This window comes from Salarias fasciatus, chromosome 4 (assembly GCF_902148845.1).
Source record: "Salarias fasciatus chromosome 4, fSalaFa1.1, whole genome shotgun sequence".
NCBI classification, from domain to species: Eukaryota; Metazoa; Chordata; class Actinopteri; order Blenniiformes; family Blenniidae; genus Salarias; species Salarias fasciatus.
In genome coordinates this window covers 20,008,894-20,033,628 of record NC_043748.1, presented here as the reverse complement: position 1 = coordinate 20,033,628, position 24,735 = coordinate 20,008,894, and the positions used below count along the sequence as shown (strand labels likewise).

Below are 24,735 nucleotides of genomic sequence, written 5' to 3'. Positions count from 1 at the left end.
TGATCGTTTAAATACACAACAGCTCTGGCTGTCTCTGCTGACCTTACAGTTGCACCTTCCTGGCTTTTCTCTCTGCAAATTTGTCTATCAGGTGTGCAGCTGGCGTGCACGGGCATTCTCAATGGACAGGGTCGCAAGTCCACTGAGGCGACCCTGTCCCATAGTACTCCTCCGAAAAGTCTTGATCAGCTTTAATTTCGAGAAGGAACGTTCAGCTGATGCCACTGTGACTGGTATGGTGAGGAAAAGCAGCAGTGCGGTGCAGACTTCGCTGAAACTAGAACTAATAGATCTGTTCTCCACCATATGCGGTCCGGGCGGCTTGAGGCTGAGCTGCTGCTGGCGGTGATCGGCATCTCTTCCTCATCTTCTTGTACCCCCGCGGCCCCCTCGGCCGTGTTGAAACTGTTAGCGTCTTTCTTTATAAAGAAACCAGTTATTTTGGGGAGCTTTGCTCTTTTCTCTTGTTTGGCTTCACTTATTTTTCGCTTCTGAAAGCCACTTTTCTGTCTCTGCTTCTCCATTGTTTTGTTTATCGTGTGTCTCTTCCTGTATCCTTGCCCACTCAGGGCACACCGGGAGGTACCTGCTCCCACCGCCCCTCCCATAAAATTAGCACAGGATAATTGATCACAGAAAATTTAAAATATTATGTTGTGACATAAAATCAACCTTGGTTAACCATACATTAAGGGCCCGTTCGCACTTTTTTTGCCTCCCTCTTTTTCATTTTCTTTTTTCTCTTTTTTTCACGACCTGGGAGTGCCCCTCGATGTCATGTGCCCCCATGCAACTGCATGCCATGCGTCACGCTAGTGACGCGTCTGACACCCACATCTGCATCTTTTCCCGGATACATCAATCACTCATCGGTCTCATCTTCATGAACAATTTCTCCCTGGAGGTTTGATAGGGCAGCACAGATTCTCAGGACTTTGTGCAGTTTGTGTGCCAGGTTGATAGGGACAGTTTGAGAAGGATTCTGAAGTTCTGCAGACGGCGGATGACCCTTTCTACATGGACTCGCACATTGGCAATGCAGCCACACATTCTCCTCCATGATGTCCAACCACGTAGTGATGATCCTGCTGACTCCAGACTGGGACACGCCTGGGAACCTCTCAGCAGGTCTTCCTGCAGCAGGTTCAGCCGGAGCTTCATGAGGGTCATCAGGACCTGATCTCAGGCATCAAGCTGAAAGGTGTTCATGTAATCTTTTGTCAGCTGATCAGCCAAAAAATTAAAAGACTCCAGAGGGAGACCAGTGTACAGGAGGCTGAGACTGCCGGAGCGTAGCAGAGTGATGTGCAGCGCTGATGGCCCTGACCACTGCATGGCTTTATGACACTGGAGGGGCTGATGCAGGACGGGGCTTTCAGCAGAGTCCTGATCAGACAGAGGCAGACAGGAGGCCGCAGGTTCAGCTGGTATGTCGACATCGAGAGGCGGCACAGGACTTCCGGCCACATCACTGGTTGATGCATCTGAGGACAAAGAATGTGTCACAAGTCATTTTATATTTTATACTTTGAAAAAACAAATTCATTCCAGCCACCAGTTAATCATTCACATAATCTGTCTTGTCTGGTGCTGTAATGTGCATTGCATATATTGTATGGTGGGATATGTGTGAATGGTAAATAAAAATGTGTATAAAAATTTTGTAATGTTGTGCATGGTTGTTTGTAAAGTGATAATGACAGTTTGTCTAACGATGATGACAAAATATTTGCGATTGACAGTATTTTCAGAACAATTACACTCAACAAAAATATAAACGCAACACTTTTGTTTTTGCTCCCATTTTTCATGAGATGGACTCAAAGATCTAAAATTCATTCCAGATACACAATATTACCTTTTCTTTCAAACATTGTTCACAAATCTGTCTAAATGTGTGATAGTGAGCACTTCTGCTTTGCTGAGATAATCCATCCCACCTCACAGGTATGCTACAACAAGATGCTCATCAGACACCATGATTAGTGCACAGGTGTGCCTTAGACTGTCCACAATAAAAGGACACCCTGAAATGTGCATTTTTTTTTGCTTTATTGGGGGTCTGGGGACTCAGAGCCAGTCAGTATCTGGTGTGACCACCATTTGCCTCATGCAGTGCAACACTCTGCGAGGCGCGGCTCGGTCAGCTCACGGTGGATGCAGCCCCCTCGGCCTGAGGGTGAACGAGCGGCCTCATCGTCGCCTCCTGTGCTCCTGTGATTTCGGAAAGAGAAATTGTCCAATGTTTTTTGTGCCTTTCTCCGTGACATGTCGTGCAGAAGTTGTTAGCGTGCAGGCAGGTAAAGACAGGCAGTGGTTGTAGGAGTCAGGTGATGAAAATACACCTCACCTTTGACCCCCGATGTGTCCACGTATCGACCGTAAGGTGTCGCCATTGCACCTTCAACCGTATCACCAGATGCTATTTAAAGCTCTATAGACCATCTTTGGTATCGCTGTTTTGGTGCATAAAAAAACATATTTACAATAAATAAACCAGCAACGCTTAGCCTGGTGGGGGGGGGGGGAATTTTGCGAAAAGTGAAAGCTTCAGCTTCTTCTTTTTTTTGTTTTCCCTTGTCCTGTTCAGCAGCTGGGGCATGCAATATTGTATGATTGTAGCCTTTTACTATCCAAACAGATTTTAATGTTAGCAGTATGATGACAATGAATCTCCTCCTGCTGCTGCCTTTATTTAAAGCTGGCATCCGGCATGGCTGCCGGACAGGACTGGGACGAAAACGCTCAGAGAGCAAGAGACAGAAAGGGATAAAGATAAAGAGAGGGAGAACGGGGGTGGGGGGGTGGGGGCACAACTTATATACAAATTCACAATACAAAACAGTGTTGTCGACACACCACACGCAACCTAGAACAATCCCAAACCCCAAACGAGACAACACCAAAACAGAGGTGACAACAACACAAGAACTGACAGAACCATACATATACTTATATATATATATATATATATATATATATATATATATATATATATATATTTATATATATATATATATATATATATATATATATATATATATATTTTTTTTTTTTTTTTTTTTTTTTTTTTTTTTTTTCTCCCCTGACGAACCATAGTAGTGAACAGCCCAGGCCACAAAAATAAAAGGAGGTGTAGGGAAGGAAGGAAACGCAAGGACACCACAAACTTTTTTTTTTGTTGAGAATATAGCTAGTAGTAACTAGTAGTAAACTCGGGGCGTGCATCAAGAGAGATCTACTACAGATCATGATTATTCTAACCACCACAAGACGACAAGGTAGCCGAGTATGTGAAGAGTGATTACAGATCAGCGTAATCATACAAATATGATGGTGATAGTGATGGTGATAGTGATCATGCATATATGACCTCTGACCCCTGAGAAGACCAGAAGCAGGCCAGAGAGGCCCTCAGTGCCCAGACAGCCAGTGGTCATCACAGAGCCCGGATCCAAGCCGCTCCCACAGGCAGACGCCCCCGCTCTGGTCCAGAAATGGGGCAGAGGAAAGCCCCGACCGGGGACCCCGGCAGCCCCAGGGCACGGGCCCCGCGGAGCCAACACCGGCAGGAGCCGGTCCGAGCCCAAGGCCCAAGAGCCAGCCCCCACACAGGCGAAGGGCAATGACCCACCCGGGAGAACCGGCCCACACAGGCGGCTACCCACCCCAGGCCAGTACACCCCCCAGTGCTCCGGCCACGTACCTCAAGATCCAGGGCATCACGAGCAGTCCCATCTACCTGAACAGCCCCACCCCCGACACGGCGCGCTAAGACCCCCCGACGTGTGTGTTTGTATGTATTTGGTCGTGTTAGATGACTAAGTGCAATTAAGAGTGAGAGGCGAGCCACCGAAGGGTGCAGTGATTGAGGCCACTTAGATGGCCCCCTCCACCACACCCTACCTGATAAGCCCGCCTCCCAAAGCCCTACGTGTGTGTGCATGAGAGCGGGGGGAGAGAGGGGTCCGGGGAGCTTTAGCTTCCTAAAGTTGTTGTGGCACCCACGGACGGAGCAGATGAGGCTGTTCATGTTTAGACTTGATAAAAGTGAGCGAAAAAGTCGGCAAAACTCTATGTCCACACAGCGCAGAGTAGGCAATCCGGAAGTTCCAACACATCATGGCATCGCCCAGCAGCACTTCCTGAATAAGGTGGGCTCGAAAGGATGACGTCAGCAGTGGGAAAAAAGCCGCAATGCATTGTGGACAAGTCGGGATGCAGTAACGTCTGTTTACGCCAGCCACAGGCAAGAGGCTGCGCTCATGTTGCTCTATTAATTTTGTTTGGCGAGTTTCTACAAATTACAAGCATGGTGCAGTCGTGCTGTGTCATTAACTGCCACAGTCATTCCCACGATATCTCCAGTTAAAAAAAGAATGAAAGGATGACGTCTTTCTCATTCCCTACTTGGAAGCAGCAGCAGGGACCTCGGATATGTGAACTAACAGAGACGCTGAATGGCCTGGATAGCAGCCATCGGACGACGAAACATCACTTTCAACGCCATCACCCGATATGTTGGTGTGTTCACGGCATTTTCAGATGGTGAGTTCTCAAAGTCAAAGTCAAAGTCAGTTTTATTTGTCAAATATGCCATACATAGAAACATACAGCACAAATGAAATTACAGTCCTCTCGGAACCACGGTGCAACAAAACATAATAGCCGACTAAAATTTAAAATCTAGGGTAAAATAATAAATTACATTGAACACAGTAAAACACAGAAAAGTGCAGGCCTGAGATCAGTGGTGGGCGGCAGAGAGGGGGAGTGGGGGCAGAGCAGGGAGGGAGTTTAGCATCCTGACTGCCTGATGGAAAAAGCTGTCCTTTTGTCTGCTGGTTCTGACCCGGAGGCTCCGCAGTCTCCTGGCCGACGGCAGCAGGCTGAAGAGGCTGTGGGTGGGGTGAGTGGGGTCACCTGCGATCCTGGTGGCTGCGCGGGTGAGGCGGGTGATGTAGATGGAGGAGAGGGAGGGGAGAGAGACACCAATGATCCTACTACCACACAGTGATGCAGCTGGTCAGGACGCTTTCAATAGTGCCTCTGTAAAAGGTGGTCATGATGGGGGTCGGGGCTCTCGCTCTTCTCAGTCTGCGGAGGAAGTAGAGCCGCCGTTGAGCTTTTTTAGCCAGTGATGTGGTGTTGATGTTCCAGGAGAGGTTCTCGGAGATATGCACACCCAGGAACTTGGTGCTGCTCACTCTCTCCACGGCAGCACCGTTGATGGTTAGTGGAGCATGCTGGGAATGCTCTCTCCTAAAGTCCACAACAATCTCCTTCGTCTTCTCCACGTTCAGGCGGAGATTGTTGTCGTGACACCACATGGCCAGGCGGCTCACCTCACTCCGGTAGAGGGTCTCATCGTCATTGTTGATGAGACCCACCACAGTCGTGTCGTCGACAAACTTGATGAAGAGGTTTGAGCTGGATGTGGGTATGCAGTCATGGGTCAGCAGAGTGAAGAGGAGGGGGCTCAGCACACATCCCTGGGGGGCACCCCCCGTGTTCAAAATGATGGTGCTGGAGGTGTTGCTTGCCAACCCGAACTGCCTGTGGTCTTCCTGTCAGAAAGTCCAGCAGCCAGTTGCACAGGGTGGTGTTGACTCCCAGCCGGTCCAGTCTGTAGACAAGCTGTTGGGGGAAGATTGTGTTGAATGTTGAGCTTAAGTCCATGAACAGCATTCTGACATATGAGTTCTTGGTCTCCAGGTGGGTGAGGGCTGAGTGGAGAGCAGTGGCGATGGCGTCATCGGTCGAGTGGTTGGACCGATAAGCAAACTGGTAGGGATCTAGGGTGGATGGGAGGACAGACTTGATGTGCTGCATGACGAGCCGCTCGAAGCTCTTCATAAGGATGGGAGTGAGTGCGACCGGGCGATAGTCATTATAGTGGGAGGGAGACGGCTTCTTAGGAACCGGGATGATGGTGGTGGCTTTGAGGCATGTGGGGACAACAGCCTGGCTCAACGAGATGTTGAAGATGTCAGTAAAAACATCAGTGAGCTCCTCAGCACTTCTGTTATATTACTAGCATGTTGCAGTGTTAGCTGGTTGCTAGCATTAGCTACGCTAGCTCAGGGCAAACACTCTCTCGCTCTTTCCTCCACTTCCTTATCGATTACTTTTGAATTTATATCATAATTGTCCTCACTCATAGGAGACTGACTTTGAGAGTACATTGTAACTGACGTCATTTTAAAAGTCATAATGGGCGTGTGTGTTTTTCAGGGAGACCTGCTGATGAAGTGAATGAAACTCATCCAGATTGAACCTGCCATTACATCTCGGACACATGGAGGTGAAAGCTGCGGATTACGAAAGATTCCAAAGGAGAAAAAGGAGACAGGAGACTGTGATGGCAGTTACTGCAACTGCTGCACCTGCGCCTCACACACCTGATGTGTATGAACACTCCACAACAGAACAACATTGTGGAGAATGAGCAGTGTGTCCGTTGTAAACATATGAATGGTGAAATAAAGTCCTTATACCCCTTTCACACTGCAACTAGCGGGTCGACCCGTGTTTTCGATCGGTGTTTTCAACCCGCTAATTGCCTTTTGTGTCCTTTCACACTGCATGCAGACCCGCGTCTAAACCGCCTGCTGGCGAGCCGCGTCGCTGTGTCTTCCCGCGCTGATAGTGTCCCGCGTTGATGACATCATCAGCGCGACGGAGCAAAGCGAAAGTAAACAATGCAGCGAAACACAGTCCCCGTTACCTGTAGACGAATCTCCTCTTCCCCACAGATCCAGAGGAGCTCTCTGGTCTCGCTATCTTGCCAATACTGGGTCATCTTGACGAAGGAAATCTCACGCTGTGTCCAGAAACAACAACTAGCGCGCTAACGTAGCTACGTCGACGTCATCACGTAAGTTACCGCGTCGGCTCGCGTCAGCCTTTCACACTCCCTTTCGCCCCACCCACTAAAAGGCGATAGCAGCGACCCGCTAAAAACCCGGGTCGATTGCAGGGTTGAAAAACCCGGGTCTAATGCCAAGTAAACACTTTCACACTGCCACGAGGACCCGGGTAATTAGCGGGTTTAAACGGGTTTTTTGGCCAGTGTGAAAGGGGTACTTGTGTGCTGAGATGAACCGCTTGTTTTCTTTTGTTTATCTTGATTATATGTGAGCAACTTCTGTTTTTTTTTTGGTTTTTTTTGTAAATAAAATTGTTGGCTAACATCTTCCTCTGCTTAATTCTAATGTTTATCCTTAACATTTCATTATGTCCAGAACAGGTAAATCTACTCACCTGTTACTTGCTCATATGGTGACAAAAGTCAGCCCTCTACTTTAATAAGTCAATAAGAGTATGGTGGAAATAAATATTTTAGTTCAGTAGCTACGTATAAAACTTCATTTTACTGGGAAATCTTCTCACAAGCCTGTAGCGCTGTGCTGCTGCGATGCTTTTTTTTTCTTTTTTCTGCGATGCTTTGATGGCCTTTTAACTTCCAGGCAGTCTTTTCCACAACAGGAAGGCTCAACCGGGTCTGAACAGGGTCCAGCTTGTCTCCTTACGGTCTGTCGCCTTTCTGTTTCGGTCCATTTTTCCTCGTATTTAATTTTGTCTGCCGCAGCACAATACGTGATCATACGCGGTAAACGTGGACGTGCTGTCCCGTATTGCCCACAATGCATTACGAGATATCACGTGTCCTTTTGAGCCCTATGGGAAGATTTTAAGACTGTTGGCAAAGAGCAGGAGGTGGAGGAAGAAGATAATGAAGGAGATGGAGGGACTGGAGGTGCCCCCGCTGGCGGTGGTCTGAGACGGGGTGGCTGTGGCGTTCACAGAGGTGCTGGTGCTGTTGTTGTTGGTTGTGTTGGTTGTGCTGCTGTTCGTGGAGGCCGGAGATAAGGACCGTCCCAGGTTCTCTCTCAGAAAGTTCCTGAACTTCGTCATTCTGATGAAGACCATCACTGTGTTGGCTCGAGCTCGGCTGGTTGAGTTGTCTTTGGTGGTTAACACAGCGGCCTGAAACCACGAGCCATCCTGCGGACACATCAACGGACCACCGGAGTCGCCCTGAAAATAGAGGAACATTATAACAGTAATAATACCATATACAACCATATAGATACATATACACTAATGCTAATCATAATAATGACAATGTGTGTACTTTGTAAATGCCTCTTGAAAAAATTACTTCTGTGCATCAAACCCATCTCATCAATAGTTGATCAGAAGTGTACATGTGAGGAGCAGTGAGCTGCCACAGTGTGGCCCCTGGGGAACACTCAGGGGTCGAGGGTCTTGCTGAGAACACACAGTGGTCACATATTGAGACTCAAACCTGTGAACCAATAATAAGAGTTTACCTGCTCCAGAATGAAGCTGGAGGTACAGATGTTGTCCGAGGTGGACGTGTCTCCACAGCTGGCCACTGAGGTCTGGATCTCCTGGAGAACTTGTTGATCTGAACAAAAAAGGAAACAATAATATGTTACTGAATGGCTTCCACTGATGTGGATCACATGTTCCTTCAGAGCAGGTGACATGAAGCAGAGTCACCGTTCAGACTCACCTCCTCCTCGTCCTGAGCTCCAGCCGGCGGCCCAGCAGGTGGTTCCCACGGTGAAGGTGCGTCCGTCGTCCAGGCAGATGGGCTGGATGTAGTCAGACAGGGTGGGCCGGCTGGACAGACTCAGCAGCGCCACGTTGGAGCCACTCAGGCTGCTCAGAGTGATGTTTTTGACGTTCAGCGTCACCTCGAAAGGGTTGGAGCTGCTCTGCTGCAGTTGACCCAACACCACGGTCCACTCGGACGCCACCGAGGAGCTGAGGGACGCAAGACACCGCCATGAGGGAATTATCTCAAGAGAAACATCACAAAGGTTAATGCTTGACTTCGGACCTAGTTGCATATGTGTCAATCTGAAGTAAATCTCAAGTGTAAACCTTGAAATCTCAACAAAGTCGCAAGTCTTGATTTTCCTACAGTTTATTTACACATTTATTCTATTTTAAATTGAAGCTACTTACTTTGCTAAGTTTTGAAACTATATTTATGTCCTGATCTGTTTTTAAGCAATATTAGTAGTGTTTCAACTTGTAATTACTCCATTTTTGAAGCATTTAGTTAATCTCAAACAGTATTCAATCAACTTTAAAACCTTGTTTGCTTATTTAGTCTGAACCAAACTTTAAGTACTTGTAAACTTTACTTTTTCAGCCCTTGATTTAATTTTCACTGTATATGAAAACGAAAGTGTTGCTTGAAAGCCTGTGAGTCTCAGTAATTACAGGACGCACAATCAGACTGGAGCAGTCAGTATTTTTCCATCAAATCAGGGGAGTTGTTTGTCGCCACTATTATCAGGAGTTTAGGCCTTATTGGTGAAATGGGCTTGAGCATCTGTAACAATGGAATTTTTCATGTAAAACGATTTGAATGCATGTCAGTAAATTTGGAGAACAGGGGCTTTTGTCTACAGTGCAGAGTGAGAAGAGTTCCCACCAAACAGCAGCAGAGACAGTGATGTAGGCAACATTCAATGTAGGTTGAATTTTTGAAGTCAAGACACAAGTCATCAAAACAGTAAGTTTAGTTGATTCAAGTTCAAGTCAAAATAACTCAAATCCCCATCTCAGACTGACACCCTCTGATTCACCTTGAGAAGCATCCGGCGTCGCTCATCACAGTGTCCTCGGACACCAGAGTTCCACCACACACATGCAACCCGTTCCTCTGCAGGCTCGCCATCCACGGCCAAATGCCAGCTGAGGCCACCGAGCTCCCCTCCACAATACGGGAGTTCAACGGGGCCTGACCACACACCACCGCTGGAGGGGATGGACAGAGGCATTTTACAAACTCACAGAGAAAATAGCTGTTTTTTTTTTACTTCAGATCAACCTTACAGATACTCCATTTATGACTGAAGCCCACTCAAAGCCTTGAGTTTAACGGGTACAATGTTTGCCGACAGTATGTGTATAACTGACAAAACTCTGGATTTGAAAGAACATGCACTTTGTTTTTGTTTTTAGGATAGTTACAGTTAAAAGTTTCACAATCCTTTTATTGAAAGGAATACGCACTCCCTGTCATTGTGAGCTGACAGTATGGGTTTGGACCATACTTGTTAAACAATTCTGCACTACTTCTGAGGTTAATATGTGGGCTTCCCAGATGAACGGAATAACTGCAGGAAGTGTACTGAAGTAAAACACAAAAACATGTTAGTGTTCAGCTGCTACACTAGTGCAGGAAAGCTTCTCAGAGAGAAAGTTTCAGTTATTTCCAGACACATCCATTGTAGTCATTGTGTAGAAAGTGGCTAACAGTAGCATGCTAACTGATATCGGTCAGATGTTGATATGAACTTAAGTTGGTAGAAGTGTGCCAACAGCTAGCAAAAAAAAAAAAAGTATAGGCACTCACGTGTGGGTGTGGTGGCTGGAGACGTAGTGGTGGTGGTTGGAGAGGTGGTGGTTGTGGTGTTGATTGTGGTTGGGGTGGTGGTGGTTTTGATTGGGGAGGTGGTGGTTTTGGTTGGGGAGTTGGTAGATTTGGTTTGATGGGTTTTGGTGGTGGTGGTGGTTGGGGAGGTGGTCGTGGTTGTGGAGGTGGTGGTTGTGGTTGGAAGGGAGGTGGTGGTGGTAGTGGTTGGAAGGGCTGTGGTGGTGGTGGTGGTGGTAGTGGTTGGAAGGGCTGTGGTGGTGGTGGTGGTGGTAGTAGTTGGAAGGGCTGTGGTGGTGGTGGTGTTGATGGTGGTTGTGGTTGGGGAGGTGGTACTCTTGGTTGGAGGGGCTGTGGTGGTGGTGGTTGTGGTTGTGGAGATGGTGGTTTTGGTTGGAAGGGCTGTGGTGGTGGCGGTGGTGGTGGTAGTGGTTGGAAGGGCTGTGGTGGTGGTGGTGGTAGTGGTTGGAAGGGCTGTGGTGGTGGTAGTGGTTGGAAGGGCTGTGGTGGTGGTAGTGGTTGGAAGGGCTGTGGTGGTGGTAGTGGTTGGAAGGGCTCTGGTGGTGGTGGTGGTAGTGGTTGGAAGGGCTGTGGTGGTGATGGTGGTTGTGGTTGGGGAGATGGTGGTGGTTGTGGTTGGGGAGGTGGTGGTGGTTGTGGGTGGGGAAGTGGTGCTTTTGATTGGAGGGGTGTTGGTGGTGGTGGCTGTGGTTGGGGAGATGGTGGTTTTGGTTGGAAGGGCTGTGGTGGTGGCGGTGGTGGTGGTTGGAAGGGCTGTGGTGGTGGTAGTGGTTGGAAGGGCTCTGGTGGTGGTGGTGGTAGTGGTTGGAAGGGCTGTGGTGGTGGTGGTGGTAGTGGTTGGAAGGGCTGTGGTGGTGATGGTGGTTGTGGTTGGGGAGGTTGTGGGTGGGAAAGTGGTGCTTTTGATTGGAGGGGTGTTGGTGGTGGTGGCTGTGGTTGGGGAGATGGTGATTTTGTTTGGAAGGGCTGTGGTGGTGGTGGTTTTGGTTGGAAGGGCTGTGGTGGTGGTGGTGGTTTTGGTTGGAAGGGCTGTGGTGGTGGTGGTGGTGGTGGTGGTGGTGGTGGTGGTTTTGGTTGGAAGGGCTGTGGTGGTGGTGGTGGTTGTGGTTGGGGATGTGGTGCTGGTTGTGGTTGGGGAGGCGGTGGTGGTGGTTGGAAGGGCTGTGGTGGTGGCGGTGGTTGGGGAGATGGTGGTGGTTGTGGTTGGGGAGGTGGTGCTCTTGGTTGGAGGGGCTGTGGTCTTGGCGGTTGTGGTTGGGGAGGTGGTACTCTTGGTTGGAGGGGCTGTGGTGGCGGTGGTTTTGGTTGGGGAGGTGGTAGTTTTGGCTGAAAGGGCTGTGGTGGCAGTGGTTTTGGTTGGGGAGGTGGTAGTTTGGCCTGGAAGGGCTGTGGTGGTGGTGGTGGTTTTGGTTGGGGAGGTGGTACTCTTGGTTGGAGGGGCTGTGGTGGTGGCGGTTGTGGTTGGGGGGGTGGTACTCTTGGTTGGAGGGGCTGTGGTGGCGGTGGTTTTGGTTGGGGAGGTGGTAGTTTTGGCTGAAAGGGCTGTGGTGGCAGTGGTTTTGGTTGGGGAGGTGGTAGTTTTGCCTGGAAGGGCTGTGGTGGTGGTGGTGGTTTTGGTTGGGGAGGTGGTCGTTTTGCCTGGAATGGCTGTGGTGGTGGTGGTTTTGGTTGGGGAGGTGGTAGTTTTGGCTGGAAGGGCTGTGGTGGTGGTGTTCGTTGTAGTTTTGGTTGGAGGGGTTTTGGTGGTGGTGGCTATGGTTGGGGAGGTTGTTGAGTCTGGAGGGGAGATGGTGGTTGTTATAGGAGGGAGGCCTGTACAGATGACATTGATGTCGCTGTCGGTCCCCATGGACGTGAAGCTGACGTAGCCTGGCTGGTTGGTGATGATCTGGCTGTTGATCCAGCTCATGTAGCGGGACACTCGGGTGTACACTCCTGGTATTTCTGGTCTGGCACAACCAATTCCAAAACTAACGATCCCCAGCAGAATCCAAACATCACCCTGTTTGCTCACCAGTGGACCTCCTGAATCCCCCTGAAGGAGTAGAACATGAGGAGTCAGTGAGAGGAGGAGAGGTCTGCACAGGAGACCCAATTTGACCTCCGACTTGAGGTTCCTATTGTTAGGTATCTACTTTAATTAGCACTACTACTATGGGACAATTGTATCAACTGCACATCAGGTCGTTGTGACACTTGTTCCTGAGACAGGTACACTTAGTTTATAAGATATTCTGTTAAAGTGTAAACATACCCACATGTTCCGGGCATATCAACACACACCCACTAATGTTCCAAACATACTCAATAAGGATGTCAGCTCTTGGTTGGCAGCTGACATCAATACCAAATTGTCCAATTGCGAACAAAGTCCAACCTATCTGTCAGGGCAGGCCCAGCCCAGAAGAACATGGAATAAAAGCTCTGTCTCATCAGCAATCAGGTTCCTTTCGGGGCGAAATACTTCGTATCTTTCCCTGGAAGATCCAGCGCTGAGCATTACATTTGGCTATACTTAAATAAATGGTAATAATCTGAAGTCAGTCATTTTGGCATTCTTTATACCAAGCATAGAATAAAAGAATCGGGTGGAGTCAGCGGGATGGATGTTCTGGGCTCCAACAATAAGTTCTCTAAAAGTAGAACAGGAGGCAGAACTTTCAGCCACTAGGCTCCTGTTTTGTGAGACCAGCTCCCAGTTACAGTTAGGGAGGCTGACACAGTCTCTACTTTCAAAGCTAGGCTTTAGACCTTTCTATTTAGTAAAGCCTATAGTTCGGGCTGATTCAGGTCTCGACCATTTTCTTAGTGGTGCTGCTGTAGGTTGGGCACTCTATCTCGCTCTCTGGGATTGACAGTTCACTCCACTATGGGAGACTAAAAGTCGGAATACCAAGAACCCTGGAAGAACAGGTTGTCTCAAAAATTGAATATTACTGTGATCGAGGAATGGCACACAGGTCATCAATCAAAACAACTGATCCATTGATATAACGAGACAACCCAGACCCAATGGGTGCAAGCGGTTTACCTCAGGCTTCCAGTTTCACGCCACCTCTCTCCTGACTCACTTGACATGTTTCACGACTACGTGTCATTAACCATTGTCTCTCTTCTAGTCTATGAACTTTCTTCCTCCTGTAGTCTTTCTCGCTCATGTGGAACTGCTGCGTTTTCTCTGCAAAAGTGTCAAGGAATGACTATGTTGTAATTGACGCTATAAAAATAAAGCTGAATCGAATTGAAAATGTTTACCTGACAGGCGTCCTTTCCTCCTTCTCTGAACCCGGCACACAGCATGTTGTCTGTGATTTCACCCACTCCATAGTCACAGTTACACTGTCTGTTCCCCACAACCGGCACCTGCACCTCCATCAGGTCATTAGAAATAGAGCCTAAAACAACACACACAAACTCAGATCAAGGAAAGTGTTATGGAGACAACTGGGGTCCATGACAACAGGAGATAAATACTCCCCCTATTTGTCATGAAGTACTGAAGTAAATTACACGTGGCTCTATTGGACTTATTTAACATCACTGTTGGACTAGACATGGTCATATTGTGTCACACCTAATGCTGGCCTTGTTCCTATATCCTTGGAAACACTTATCTGAAGAACTGGTCTTCCTCCGACATCCCAAAAACAAACCCACTGCAGAGATGTGATTTTTAGTCAGCTATGGCTTGGTTGGTGTGGTTTTCTCTCAACTGGGAAATTGCACATCCCCACTGGATTACAGTCAAATTGGCACCAATCCAAGTCGGGCCCCCGAGATACAGTCAAGTCGGCACCTAGTGAAGTCGGCACCTAGCCAAGTCGGCCTCGCGGGGGGGGGGGGGGGGGGGGGGGAGGGGGGGGGGGCTCTCAAGTGGCCGAGTTGGTTAGTGCCGACTTGACTGTAAGCTGCTTACCAACTTGGCCAAAAGCCTCTTTTTTTTTATCACGATGCCGGCTGCGCCGCAATGATTTGCACAGTTTTTTTTTCGTGCCGGCTGGATTATAATGCAGGCGTCTGGTTTGACCAGGCGGCATTTCGTGTACGCCGCCTGGTCACATGATCTGGTCACATGACCAAACAGCCGCTAACGTTGAGCGCTCGTAGCTAAGCTACTCGGTTCAAACAGAACGTCAAACATGAAGCTCCAGGTACATTATCCACCTCGAACCTGTCAGTCACCATAATCACGCAGTTTGGCCTCCAGTCTCTCACCTGCTACGTGAGGAGAAGCGGCGCAGCTGGCACAAAAAAAAAAACTGTGCAAATCGTCGCGGCGCAGCCGACATCGTGATTAAAAAAAGAGGCTTTTGGCCGAGTTGGTAAGCAGCTTACAGTCAAGTCGGCACTGACCAACTCGGCAACTTGAGGGGCCCCCCCAGCCCCCCGCGTGAGGCCGACTTGGCTAGGTGCCGACTTCACTCGGTGCCGACTTCACTCGGTGCCGACTTGACTGTATCCCGGGGGCGGTGCCGACTTGGGCGGTCCTGACTTGGATTGGTGCCAACTTAACTGTATCCCATCCCCACCAACATTTGTGCACACATTTAAGTGTTCTTGAGCAAAACACTGAACCCTAAAATGCACCCCAGTCTGTAAATATGTGAATAAGGCTTACATTCTAAAACACTTTAGTAGCTGTTAAAACAGTAGGAAAAGCATGATATAATTGAAGTTCTTGCTTGGCTCTCATAGGAGGCGGGCGCGTTTTCTATCGCTGATCAGCTGGTCTTTCAACACAATTGATACGATGATTTCATCGAAAAGCACAGGAGCGGGGAATCCTGCCTGCCCGGACGGGGCCTGGCATACCGGGTATGTGATCGATGTCCGGGGCAAGTGGAGGGGTGTCACATCTCAAAAAGTTGAGAACCAAGCAAAGAGAAGGTCAAAACAGCTCCTTCCACACCAAAACAAGATACCAACTGATTGCATCTGGCGCCCCTTGGAATTCAAAACACTTCTGGAAGACTCAAGGCCAGGGATTGCTTATCTATCTGTCACCTTCAACTCTCTCTCCCAATCCAACCCGCTTCGATGTCGGCTCTTCCTATCATTGTGAAGCAGAATTCACCAAGCGTTGGATTGTTCACCTCCTAATAGGGAACATGAGCTGGGATTAGACCGTCATGAGACAGGTTAGTTTTACTCTACTGATGATGTGTTGCTGCAATAGTAATCCCAATCCACCCTGCCTCACTCCGGACTGCTTCCGTCGAGGCGTTTCCACAGCTACTGGGTCACTACGAACTGAATGCCGAGGGGGACAGGCCAAACGGGCCATTCACTGCGAAACTTGGCAGATACAGTCTGCACTATGATCCGATCTAAAGTTATCAAAAGAATTTTGCTCTGACAAAATATGCGTAAACGATGCTTGACTAAACTTTAAAAGCTAGCTAGTTAAACAAAAACTTTTGCATGTCTTGGTTATAATAACTGCTAATGCCACCAAACTTGAGATCCTTGGTTGGCATGCAAGCCCGTAGTCCCTCATGGCGGACTTCTGCTGACTCTGCTGAATCGGGGGTCCGAGTTGCGCGGGGGGCTTGGCCCCCTATCAGCACTGCTTGCAGTTCTAGTTATTATTATTATTATTATTATTATTATTTTTTTTTTTTTAATTATTTTTTTTTTTTAGTATTATTATTATCATACATCACTCAAGTGTGAAGCAGTTATAAATGAATGCTTATAGGAGACATCACTTTGTCTAACCACAGACAGAAACCTGTCACGCTGTCTTTGTTTTGTAAAACAGAAACAGTGGTAATTAAATTAAATTAAATTAAATTAAATTAAATTAAATTAAATTAAATTAAATTAAATGTGCTGTCTACAGGTCTTGCACTCCCACTGTCTGAACGATCCACCACTGAAGGCCTTGGCCATCATGGAGCCATCAGGAGCCAGATCATCTGGCCACTGCACATGTAAGGCTGGAACAGCAGAGACGTGCACACATGTTGCAGCTATGTTGTTTAAGCTGGAGGCGGTTGTTAGATACAGAGAGACAACAACTGTGACTGGACAACCCGCATACTGGCTGATACCAAGCAGCTTCAGAAAAGTGGGACCTGAAGTGGGGCACAAAATTGACCTCACCACTGCAAATGCAAATGCAAAAAAAAAAAAAAAAAAAGAAAAGTCGGACACATTTACCACAACACATTATGTGACAATGACATGCTTCATTGATGCAACTGCCATGCATGTAGTTCTGTTGTGTTTTTATTTATCATTGTGTTGCTGCTGTTGAGTGTGTGAAAAAACATTACATTCCAGAAAAAGGAAAATGTCTCACTTGTCATTTCAGTACTTTTCCCATACTCACTATTTGTCTTCACTAAATTATCAAGATGTAATTACTAATGTGGAGCACAGCTAATTATCAAGTTACTTATGTGCTAACAAAAAGCAATAACTCAAAAAGACTCAAAGTGTCAGTGACAAACTTTATTATTGTATGTCAGATACAAAAACGTGCTTCCGCAAATATTAAAAACAGTCTGTGTGGCATCCTGACTGGTGTTGTGTGTGTCATCTTCTGTGAGCAGCTGACTGCTGTCTTCCTCAGCATCAGGTGTCAGTCCTCATTCTGTTGATTTTGTCCAGGCTCCGACGTCCCCTCCTTGGTCTCCAGCTCTCCAGTCTCTGCATTCCAGTGGACTCCCGTCTCTGGTGCTTGCAGGGACACTTTCCTGAGCTGCTCCCGCCTAAATTGCCTTGCAGAGTGCACTGCATTTGTTGGTGTGACTGATGTGTGTCCCAGATGTAGGGAAGGTGTCCAGTCTGGGTCAGTCTCCATCATTTCATAGGCTGGTTGACCTACAAACACAGGTTAGGTTTTATTGAGAAAGCTTGTAAACACTGGATGCTTGCATGACATTGCACACTGATAAGTTAATCACACATGCTACCAGGTCGGATCATGAGTTACAAGGACTGTAAATACCGACAGGTGCAGATGGATTTGTTGTGCTGATTGTTTCTCAGGCTGGAACATCGTCTGTCTGACAAGCTGCTGACTCTGTTCTCCTCTAGGATGTGTTGTAAATTTAATTTGATAAATTATAGCAAACAAATCAATTACTGTATTTGTTCTCAAAAGGAAATCAAATCTGATGTGTTGATGTGTGCTTCAGTGTACCAGGGAGTGTGTGTTTATCTTTACTTGTCTGTGAGGACAGAACTGACATGACGTGTCCTCCTCTGGACAGCGGGTCTGACTAGGTCTTTGAAGTCACTCCCTCCGTAAAGTTTAAATCTAAGATGAAGAAATAAAATAAACAGATTTAGCATGAAGTGATTCTCCACTGCCCTGCACTCCGCTGACTGTATTTCACAAGTGAAGTTGGCTCGCAGCTGGGGGAAGCTAGTTCGCAGGTGTGCTAACCGTTAGCAGCTAACGTGACTTCATTCAGAGAGAAACCACATTTTCAGTAACATTGCTTAAAAACAAATAAACTCGCTTACTTGCCTTTATGAAAATGTCGAGCGCAAACAACCCTGTTGGCAGATAAGGAGTCAAAAGTGATGCTTTTTCATGTCACTGCTGCGACCCACGCCGTCTGACGCCTCTTCATCATTTCCTCAGTCTGCTCCCGGTAATTTCTTTTCCACGTGGGAAACTGGAAAAAATGGAGATTGCCTTCTGTCCTGCTACCATTCCGTTGATGTCACCTATATGGCAGCCTATGCCGCAACACAATCTTCCCATTTCTGAGAAATAATGCCGCACTCAAAGACGTGAATCACAGAGTGTGAGCATGCCTGTGAAATGGCAATTCAATCCCACAATGCAACAGAGTGATGTCACCTGCAAAGGACCGATTCAATTCAAGTTAAATAACTATGCAGGCTGACCATCAGACTTTCCGAATTTCCCAGTTTGGATCAATACAGTCTCTCTCTCTCTCTCTCTCTCTCTCTCTCTCTCTCTCTCTCTCTCTCTCTCTCTCTCTCTCTCTCTCTCTCTCTCTCTCAAGCTGCATTCACACCGCCAAATGATTTCTGCGTTTTTGCGTCCAAATATAATTGAAAACAATGGCGAATGCACGTTGGCGTTTTCGCGGCACGTCGGGGCATTCTCACGTTGGCGGCGTCATTTTGCAGCGCAGCGGGATTTTGCGGCCGACGATGAAGTTGGGAAATCTGACTTTTGATGCGTTGCGGTTTGCGGCAAACCAATCAGAGAGCGTGTTGATGGTGAGGTAGGTCAGGGAGCGGAGACCAGTGAAAGTGACACTGGCGCAGCTCCTGGAGCGAACAGTGAAACTCACCAATCTCCAAACGTCTGTGATAATATCGTGCACCTAGGCACGGCGTACTGTCCACCGACGGCGTCGTTGTCTGGCTTTATTAAGCATATACCACTTGCTCAAGAGGATCAGCCATCATGCTAAGCTAGCACAGTAAAAGGCCGGAAGTCCCGCCTTCCCACCATAGACGCGTTGCGTCAAAACGAGCCGCGTCGTTCAGCATCGGATCTCAAAATTGACGCACGTTCAACTTCTCGCGTTTGATGCAAAATTGCGTTTGGTGTGAACGCGGCTTTACGGTCTTTCCAGAGAAACCGGATGATATTCAGGGTGGCAGGAGGCCAAAGGCCTCAAAACCCTTCACACATGGATGACATACCTAGTTAAATAATTTCACACCAATTACTGCACCTCAGAAGACTCTTCTGTGAAACTCATGAAGTATGCAGATGACATCATTCTGATCTGGCATGCTGACAAGTCTGAATACAGACAGGAGGTGGAACAACTGGTTCACTAGTGTAGCCAGAACCACCTGGAGCTGAACCCGCTCAAAACTGTGGAGGTGATGTTAGACTTCAGGAGAAATCCCCCGACATCTGCCCCCCTCACCATCCTCAACAACACACTATCTAATGGGGACACCTTCAGGTTCCTGGGTTTTACCATCTGTCTGGGTCTGAAGTGAACCCCCTACATGGACTCTGTAAGGAAAAAGGCCCAGCAGCAGTGCTACTTCCTGCAGCAGCTCAAGAAGTTTAACCTGCCAGAGGAGTTGTTGATCACCTTTGAAACCACCATCATTCAGGCTATTCTACTGCAAGCTAATCAGTATCTGGTTTGAATTGGCCACCAAACAGCACAGACACAGACTGCAAAGGACAATCAGGCCTGCAGAGAGAATAATCTGGGCCGACATGGTCTAGCTTCAGGACCTGCACCCTGACAGAGTCAGGAAGTGGGCAGGCGACATCTCTGCAGAGCCCTCACCTCCTGCACACATACTCTTTGAACGCCTTCCCTTTGGTAGGCGTTGCACTGCATTGTACATCAAACCCACCAAACACAAAGAGTATCTTCCCCCTGGCTGTTAAGCTCATGAACTCTCAGTAATCAGAGACTAAGGAACCGCTGTGCAATTACTCTCACTTACGCATATTAGCACAACTTTGTGCATCAAGAACACTGTCCCTTTGTACATACACTGTATATATTCTAGATTTAGAATGTTTATATTTGTTCTATATCGTTTCTACCTTATTTTTCAGTATTGAGTATCCTTTTGTACATCGAGAGTTAAAGACACAGCGCAGTAACATTCATTGTTTGTTGTAAAACTGGGTCAATCAAGATGATTCTGATTCTGAGCTCATAACATGGAAGTACATATTCATTTGCCATATAGAGCTGACCCACCTCCCTCTGTTAATGCACCCCATCCGGTGACCCAGGTGCTGACCCCCGCGTGGACGGAGCTGTCTGAGGCTGCCAGGCAGACGGGCACAATGTAGTCGGTGAAGGGCACGTCTGAGGCCAGCCTGAGCAGGGCTATGTCGTTGTCGTCTGTAACAGTGTTGTAATTAGGATGACTGATGATCTGTGAGACGCTCCGAGACTCCTCGTTGGGGTTCGGTCCTGCTTGAGTCTGACGGCCCAGGTACACCGTCACCTGGCCTGCTGTGATCCTGGGAGCCACAGAGGGAAGAGAAACCTCACATTCACGTCTTCAGCTGACTCCAAATTTCCATGTGGAATTACAGTAGGTGAAGATGCCTGGAAGTGTATCTACTCACATCTTGAAGCAGTGGGCGGCGCTCAGCACCCACTGATTATTAATGAGGGATCCTCCACAGAAGTAGCCCCCAGACCGGTGCAGACTGACCTGCCAGGGCCAGCTGCCTTCAGGGGCCACCGCTCCTCCGACGATCCTGGTGTTTCGAGATGCTCTGCCACACACTGAACACACAGTTTAACATGAACGTAGTCTGAGCAACACTCTGTCCTCCATGAACACAAACAGCTGTCTCACCCTCACTCTGACAGACTGACAGCTTTTGTTCATCATTAACAACATATTGAAAATATTGACAGAAGAGGAGAGGGTTAATCATTGTAGACTTAAAGAGGAACTCACCAGACAGCTGCGACGCAGACTCTGAAATACAGGAAAAGGGACTTGAAACAACATTCCGGGTTCACATCTCAGGTGGTTACTTCACTGCCTGCAGTGGCAGAACTTGGTGCAGTTCATTCTCGGAGGTGAACATTGATTCAATTTCAATTTGGAATTTTTGTTTCATCAAAAATAACTTGTGAACTGTGTGACAACGATATTACAGGTTACAATGAGCTTGTTATGTGTTCATTTTGCAGAAGGTGAAAATAGATGTGGGGTTAAGGTCTATTCATACTCCTGGTGAAGACAAAAATACTTCAGACACTCAGGGGTTTGCATCAACAAGTTAGAGCTCCGTTTGTCAGAACTAATTTCGCAAACTGTCTTCTGCTGTGTAACCCATGAAGTTTTTTGTGATTGGTCTGATTTTTCTTGTTTTCCACCAAAACGGATGCTGCCTTTGTCACCTGTTCTTCATCTCAATACCAAATCTTCCTTCTCCTCTACTTCAAACATCTGTTTTTCTAACTAATCCTCCTCCTCCTTCATCCTCTCATACACTGCTGTCTCCTCCATTGCCTCACTCCCTCCTGCATCATGGAAACATCAGGAGAAGTGTGTGGTGAGGGGGTGTGGCCTGCAGCTTCTTTGAAATGTTCTGACTGAAAAAAGGTTTTTCTGCTGCTGGCTGTCAGGAGGCGAAATTAGTTCTTCTTCCTTTTGGAGTATGAATAGACCTTTAGGGTTACGGAACCCAAAACATGACCCACTGTAACTAGCATTAGCAGTAGCCTGTATCCTGAGTGGCTTTGATTAGCATGATGAGCTTAAATCACGGTAAGCTTCTCTTTCTAAGAACTGTCTGCATGTTGGTAATTAAGTTGCTGATTCTTAGAATGTCATTAGTTATAAAACTCAGTTTCTTTAAGAATAGTCAGTATTCACATTATAGAGCATCTTCCTCCTACTGATGAACTTAGTGAGTGAATGAGACTGACCCAGCTCAATACTAATAGTTCAGTGGATGCTAATGCTCACACTATATAAACATGTCACCATCATTACAAGACACATCTGCTATTCTGAAAACAGAAATGACTTGTTTCTCTCTCGTTGTCTGGTATGAGTGGGCTGAGAACAGACCCCTGTGGTACACCACGGACTGAATTACAGAGTGTGACAGAGAAGGTTCAGTTTGACAGACGAGATAAAGTTCAGCTTCTGTTCTCAGTCAGATTTTCAGAAACATCAGGGTGATGGTATCAGCCCCCCCCGTCATGCACCCCCCCTCCCACCGCCCCTCTGAGGAAATGATCCAGGTGTGAACATGCAGCCTTACCTGGAATCAGCAGAGTCAGCACAGCCGTCACACACATCACTCTGTAGGAAGCCATGACTGGAAATACAGAGCTGCAGGTCTGCTGCAAATTAAAAATGCTACCTGGTCACAGCACATCCCCGCCCCCACCCCCGCCCTCAGAGGTAAAGACACACCTGTGTCACCTGCATATATGTGTGTGCCTCATGTCCCAACCTCTGTCACAGGCAGTGCTGCATCTTCACATTCCTCTCTATGCATTCTGTTGACCAATAAACTCTGAGAATTTCTCACTCCTATATTATTTCTTTGCCGATGTGCGGCCATTCGAGGTAAAACCTCCCTGATGTCACCTGAGAATGTAGAGATAATCTGCTCTGTTATGTAAGAAATCATTAAACAAGAAGTAGTCTGAATTACTTTCCAACACCACAAACTTCAATTTACCATAATGTCAGTTCAGCACTTCTTGATTTATTCTATGCAGACTGGGGGTCTGTTCCAATTCTGATTTTTTGCTCTCGTGCTTTAATCGGTCACAGGTCTCATTGATATGTGGAAATTAATCAGATATGTATGAACATGAGATTCGGCAGAAATGCTGAAAAGGTGAGCATGTCAGGTCACGATTTGGCACCGTTGGTTGGTTATATGATATAAGTGTTAAGAATGGCGTGTATTTACTTGTATTTCAGAGAACTGTATTTTAGTCCCGTCACCTTTTTGCAGATGAACATTTCTCCTGCACCATCAGTGGATGGTCCATCAAGTCCATGCACCCCACAGAGGTTACAGTGTAAAGATGGAAACAGCTCCCCCTGCTGGAACTACTTGCTCACTGTCACCTGAAACAGTTCAGTTTTTTTTTTCCACTGATATACCAGTTCATGCAGACTTTATGAACATTAACATACATAACATAACATAGTCTCCCGATGCTTGTGACCTCCGAAATTTTCGGTAAAACAAATCGGTCCTGCAGACTTGTTCAGTGTTGGAGTCATGAGTCAGGTGTCTGGGACGCTCATCCAGGATTTAATGTCTTTAAGACGAGCTTCAAGTTTGACATGTTGATCAATATCATCTGGTTTCACAGATAAAAAAATCTGTGTATCATCTGCATACAATGTAAGTTAAGTTTTTCTTAGAAATATTCCCTAAAGGAACAAAATGTGAAAAGTAGATTTCTCCATGTTTAACCCCAGTCTGACACAAACAGTCATCATGAACATGTAAGAAGTGAAATCTGTCTCATAAATGTGATTGAAACATTGCAGTGTGGTTCGAACCACCAATCAGTGAGAATATTACTGGTTTGAGTTTGATCAGGATTTTTTTATAGAGTTTACCTGTGTGGGTGATTTTCTCCCTCTATTGGAAAACATGTCTGAGGCTAAGTGGTGAATGAAAATGTCTTGTTGCTGTGAGTGTGGGTCTGGGACTGTCTGGGACTGTCTGTCTCTCTGTCTGTCCTGTTGGATAAAGAAGGTAGAGTGTTGTGGATGGATGCCTCATGAGCCAAAATACAGGAAAAGAAATCTGGTGATCATATTATGTCTCAAACTTGATAAGTTCTAAAGCAAATTGGACATATTTGACCCAGAGGAAGGCGTGTTGAAAATGTGAAGACCAGACGAGGAGTTGCTGAAAAGCATCACTGGGGTCTGACGGTTGTGAAATACACCCTATGCGAGTGATGCTGAGCTGTATTTAGCTCTATGCAATAAACCCAATGCAGTCTGACTCGTTTGAATTCCTGTAGTCGCCGCGGTAACGTGACACTCTGCTGCTCATTCTTCAATCTGCTCCTTTGCATCAGACCTGATGGTTCTTTCATAACTTTCATAATGCATGATCCACAGAGTCCCTAAACGAAACCCAACTCGGTCCCGAAAATGTTACTCTTCTCAGAGCATTTACAATTAATTCCTTCAAGTTATCAATTCTGTGTCTTTTTCCTAGAATCAGTTTTATTTGTATTTATTTTGTATATCTTTGGTTTTTAGAGTTTCTTTATCGCTGTTTGTGGTAAACATTTTGTTTATACATTTTGTGGCATTTTGAAGTTTTGTTTCCTTGTCATACCCTTGTGTTGCGCTGATGCTGTGTAATCATCAGTCTCGGTGTTTTTTCAACTCTTCTGCAGACTTGTTTGTCATTTTTTAGGCCTCTAAATTTCTCTATCATCAGTTACGACATTAAAAGATTCTATTGGTCAACAGGTTCTACTTCGTAAGTGCTTAGCCTGCCTATGGGATTCGCTAGTGGCACTCCTCTCTCTTAGCCAATCCACTGAGACAAAGAAAGCTTGATGCACTAATCCCCGACGCGTGATGGCACAGTGCCACACCCCTGAGGGTATATTACCCAGGAGGATGCTTCCGCAAACCCTTTCTTCTTCCTCAGCCCTTGACACTTACAGAAGCCTTTCAAGACCTTCGTGATCAAGACACCGGATCAAGATGGACAAGCTGGCCCGCGACGGATCGCCATCGGGCGTCGGGCCTTCTTCACCTGCCACTCTTACGGCACCGCTCTTGGAGCAAGCTCACCACTAGCGCTGCTTTATCTGCCTTGCCTGGCAGCATCACTGCCAGCG

At 47.1% G+C, this 24,735-nt stretch overlaps 1 protein-coding gene across 1 annotated transcript; it reads right to left on the bottom strand.

Moving 5' to 3' along the window:
- Positions 1-7,680: 7,680 nt before the first annotated feature.
- On the bottom strand, positions 7,681-22,246 carry LOC115386907 (lateral signaling target protein 2 homolog). The gene is made up of 12 exons (XM_030089368.1): positions 22,158-22,246; positions 20,837-20,857; positions 20,496-20,658; positions 20,119-20,387; positions 13,697-13,836; positions 12,026-12,476; positions 11,256-11,918; positions 10,403-10,456; positions 9,630-9,801; positions 8,543-8,796; positions 8,337-8,434; positions 7,681-8,040 (listed from the first exon to the last, which is right to left on the bottom strand). The coding sequence occupies exons 1-12, from the start codon at positions 22,210-22,212 to the stop codon at positions 7,681-7,683; spliced, it is 2,700 nt and encodes an 899-aa protein (XP_029945228.1). The 5' UTR covers positions 22,213-22,246.
- Between the last annotated feature and the right edge of the window lie 2,489 nt (positions 22,247-24,735).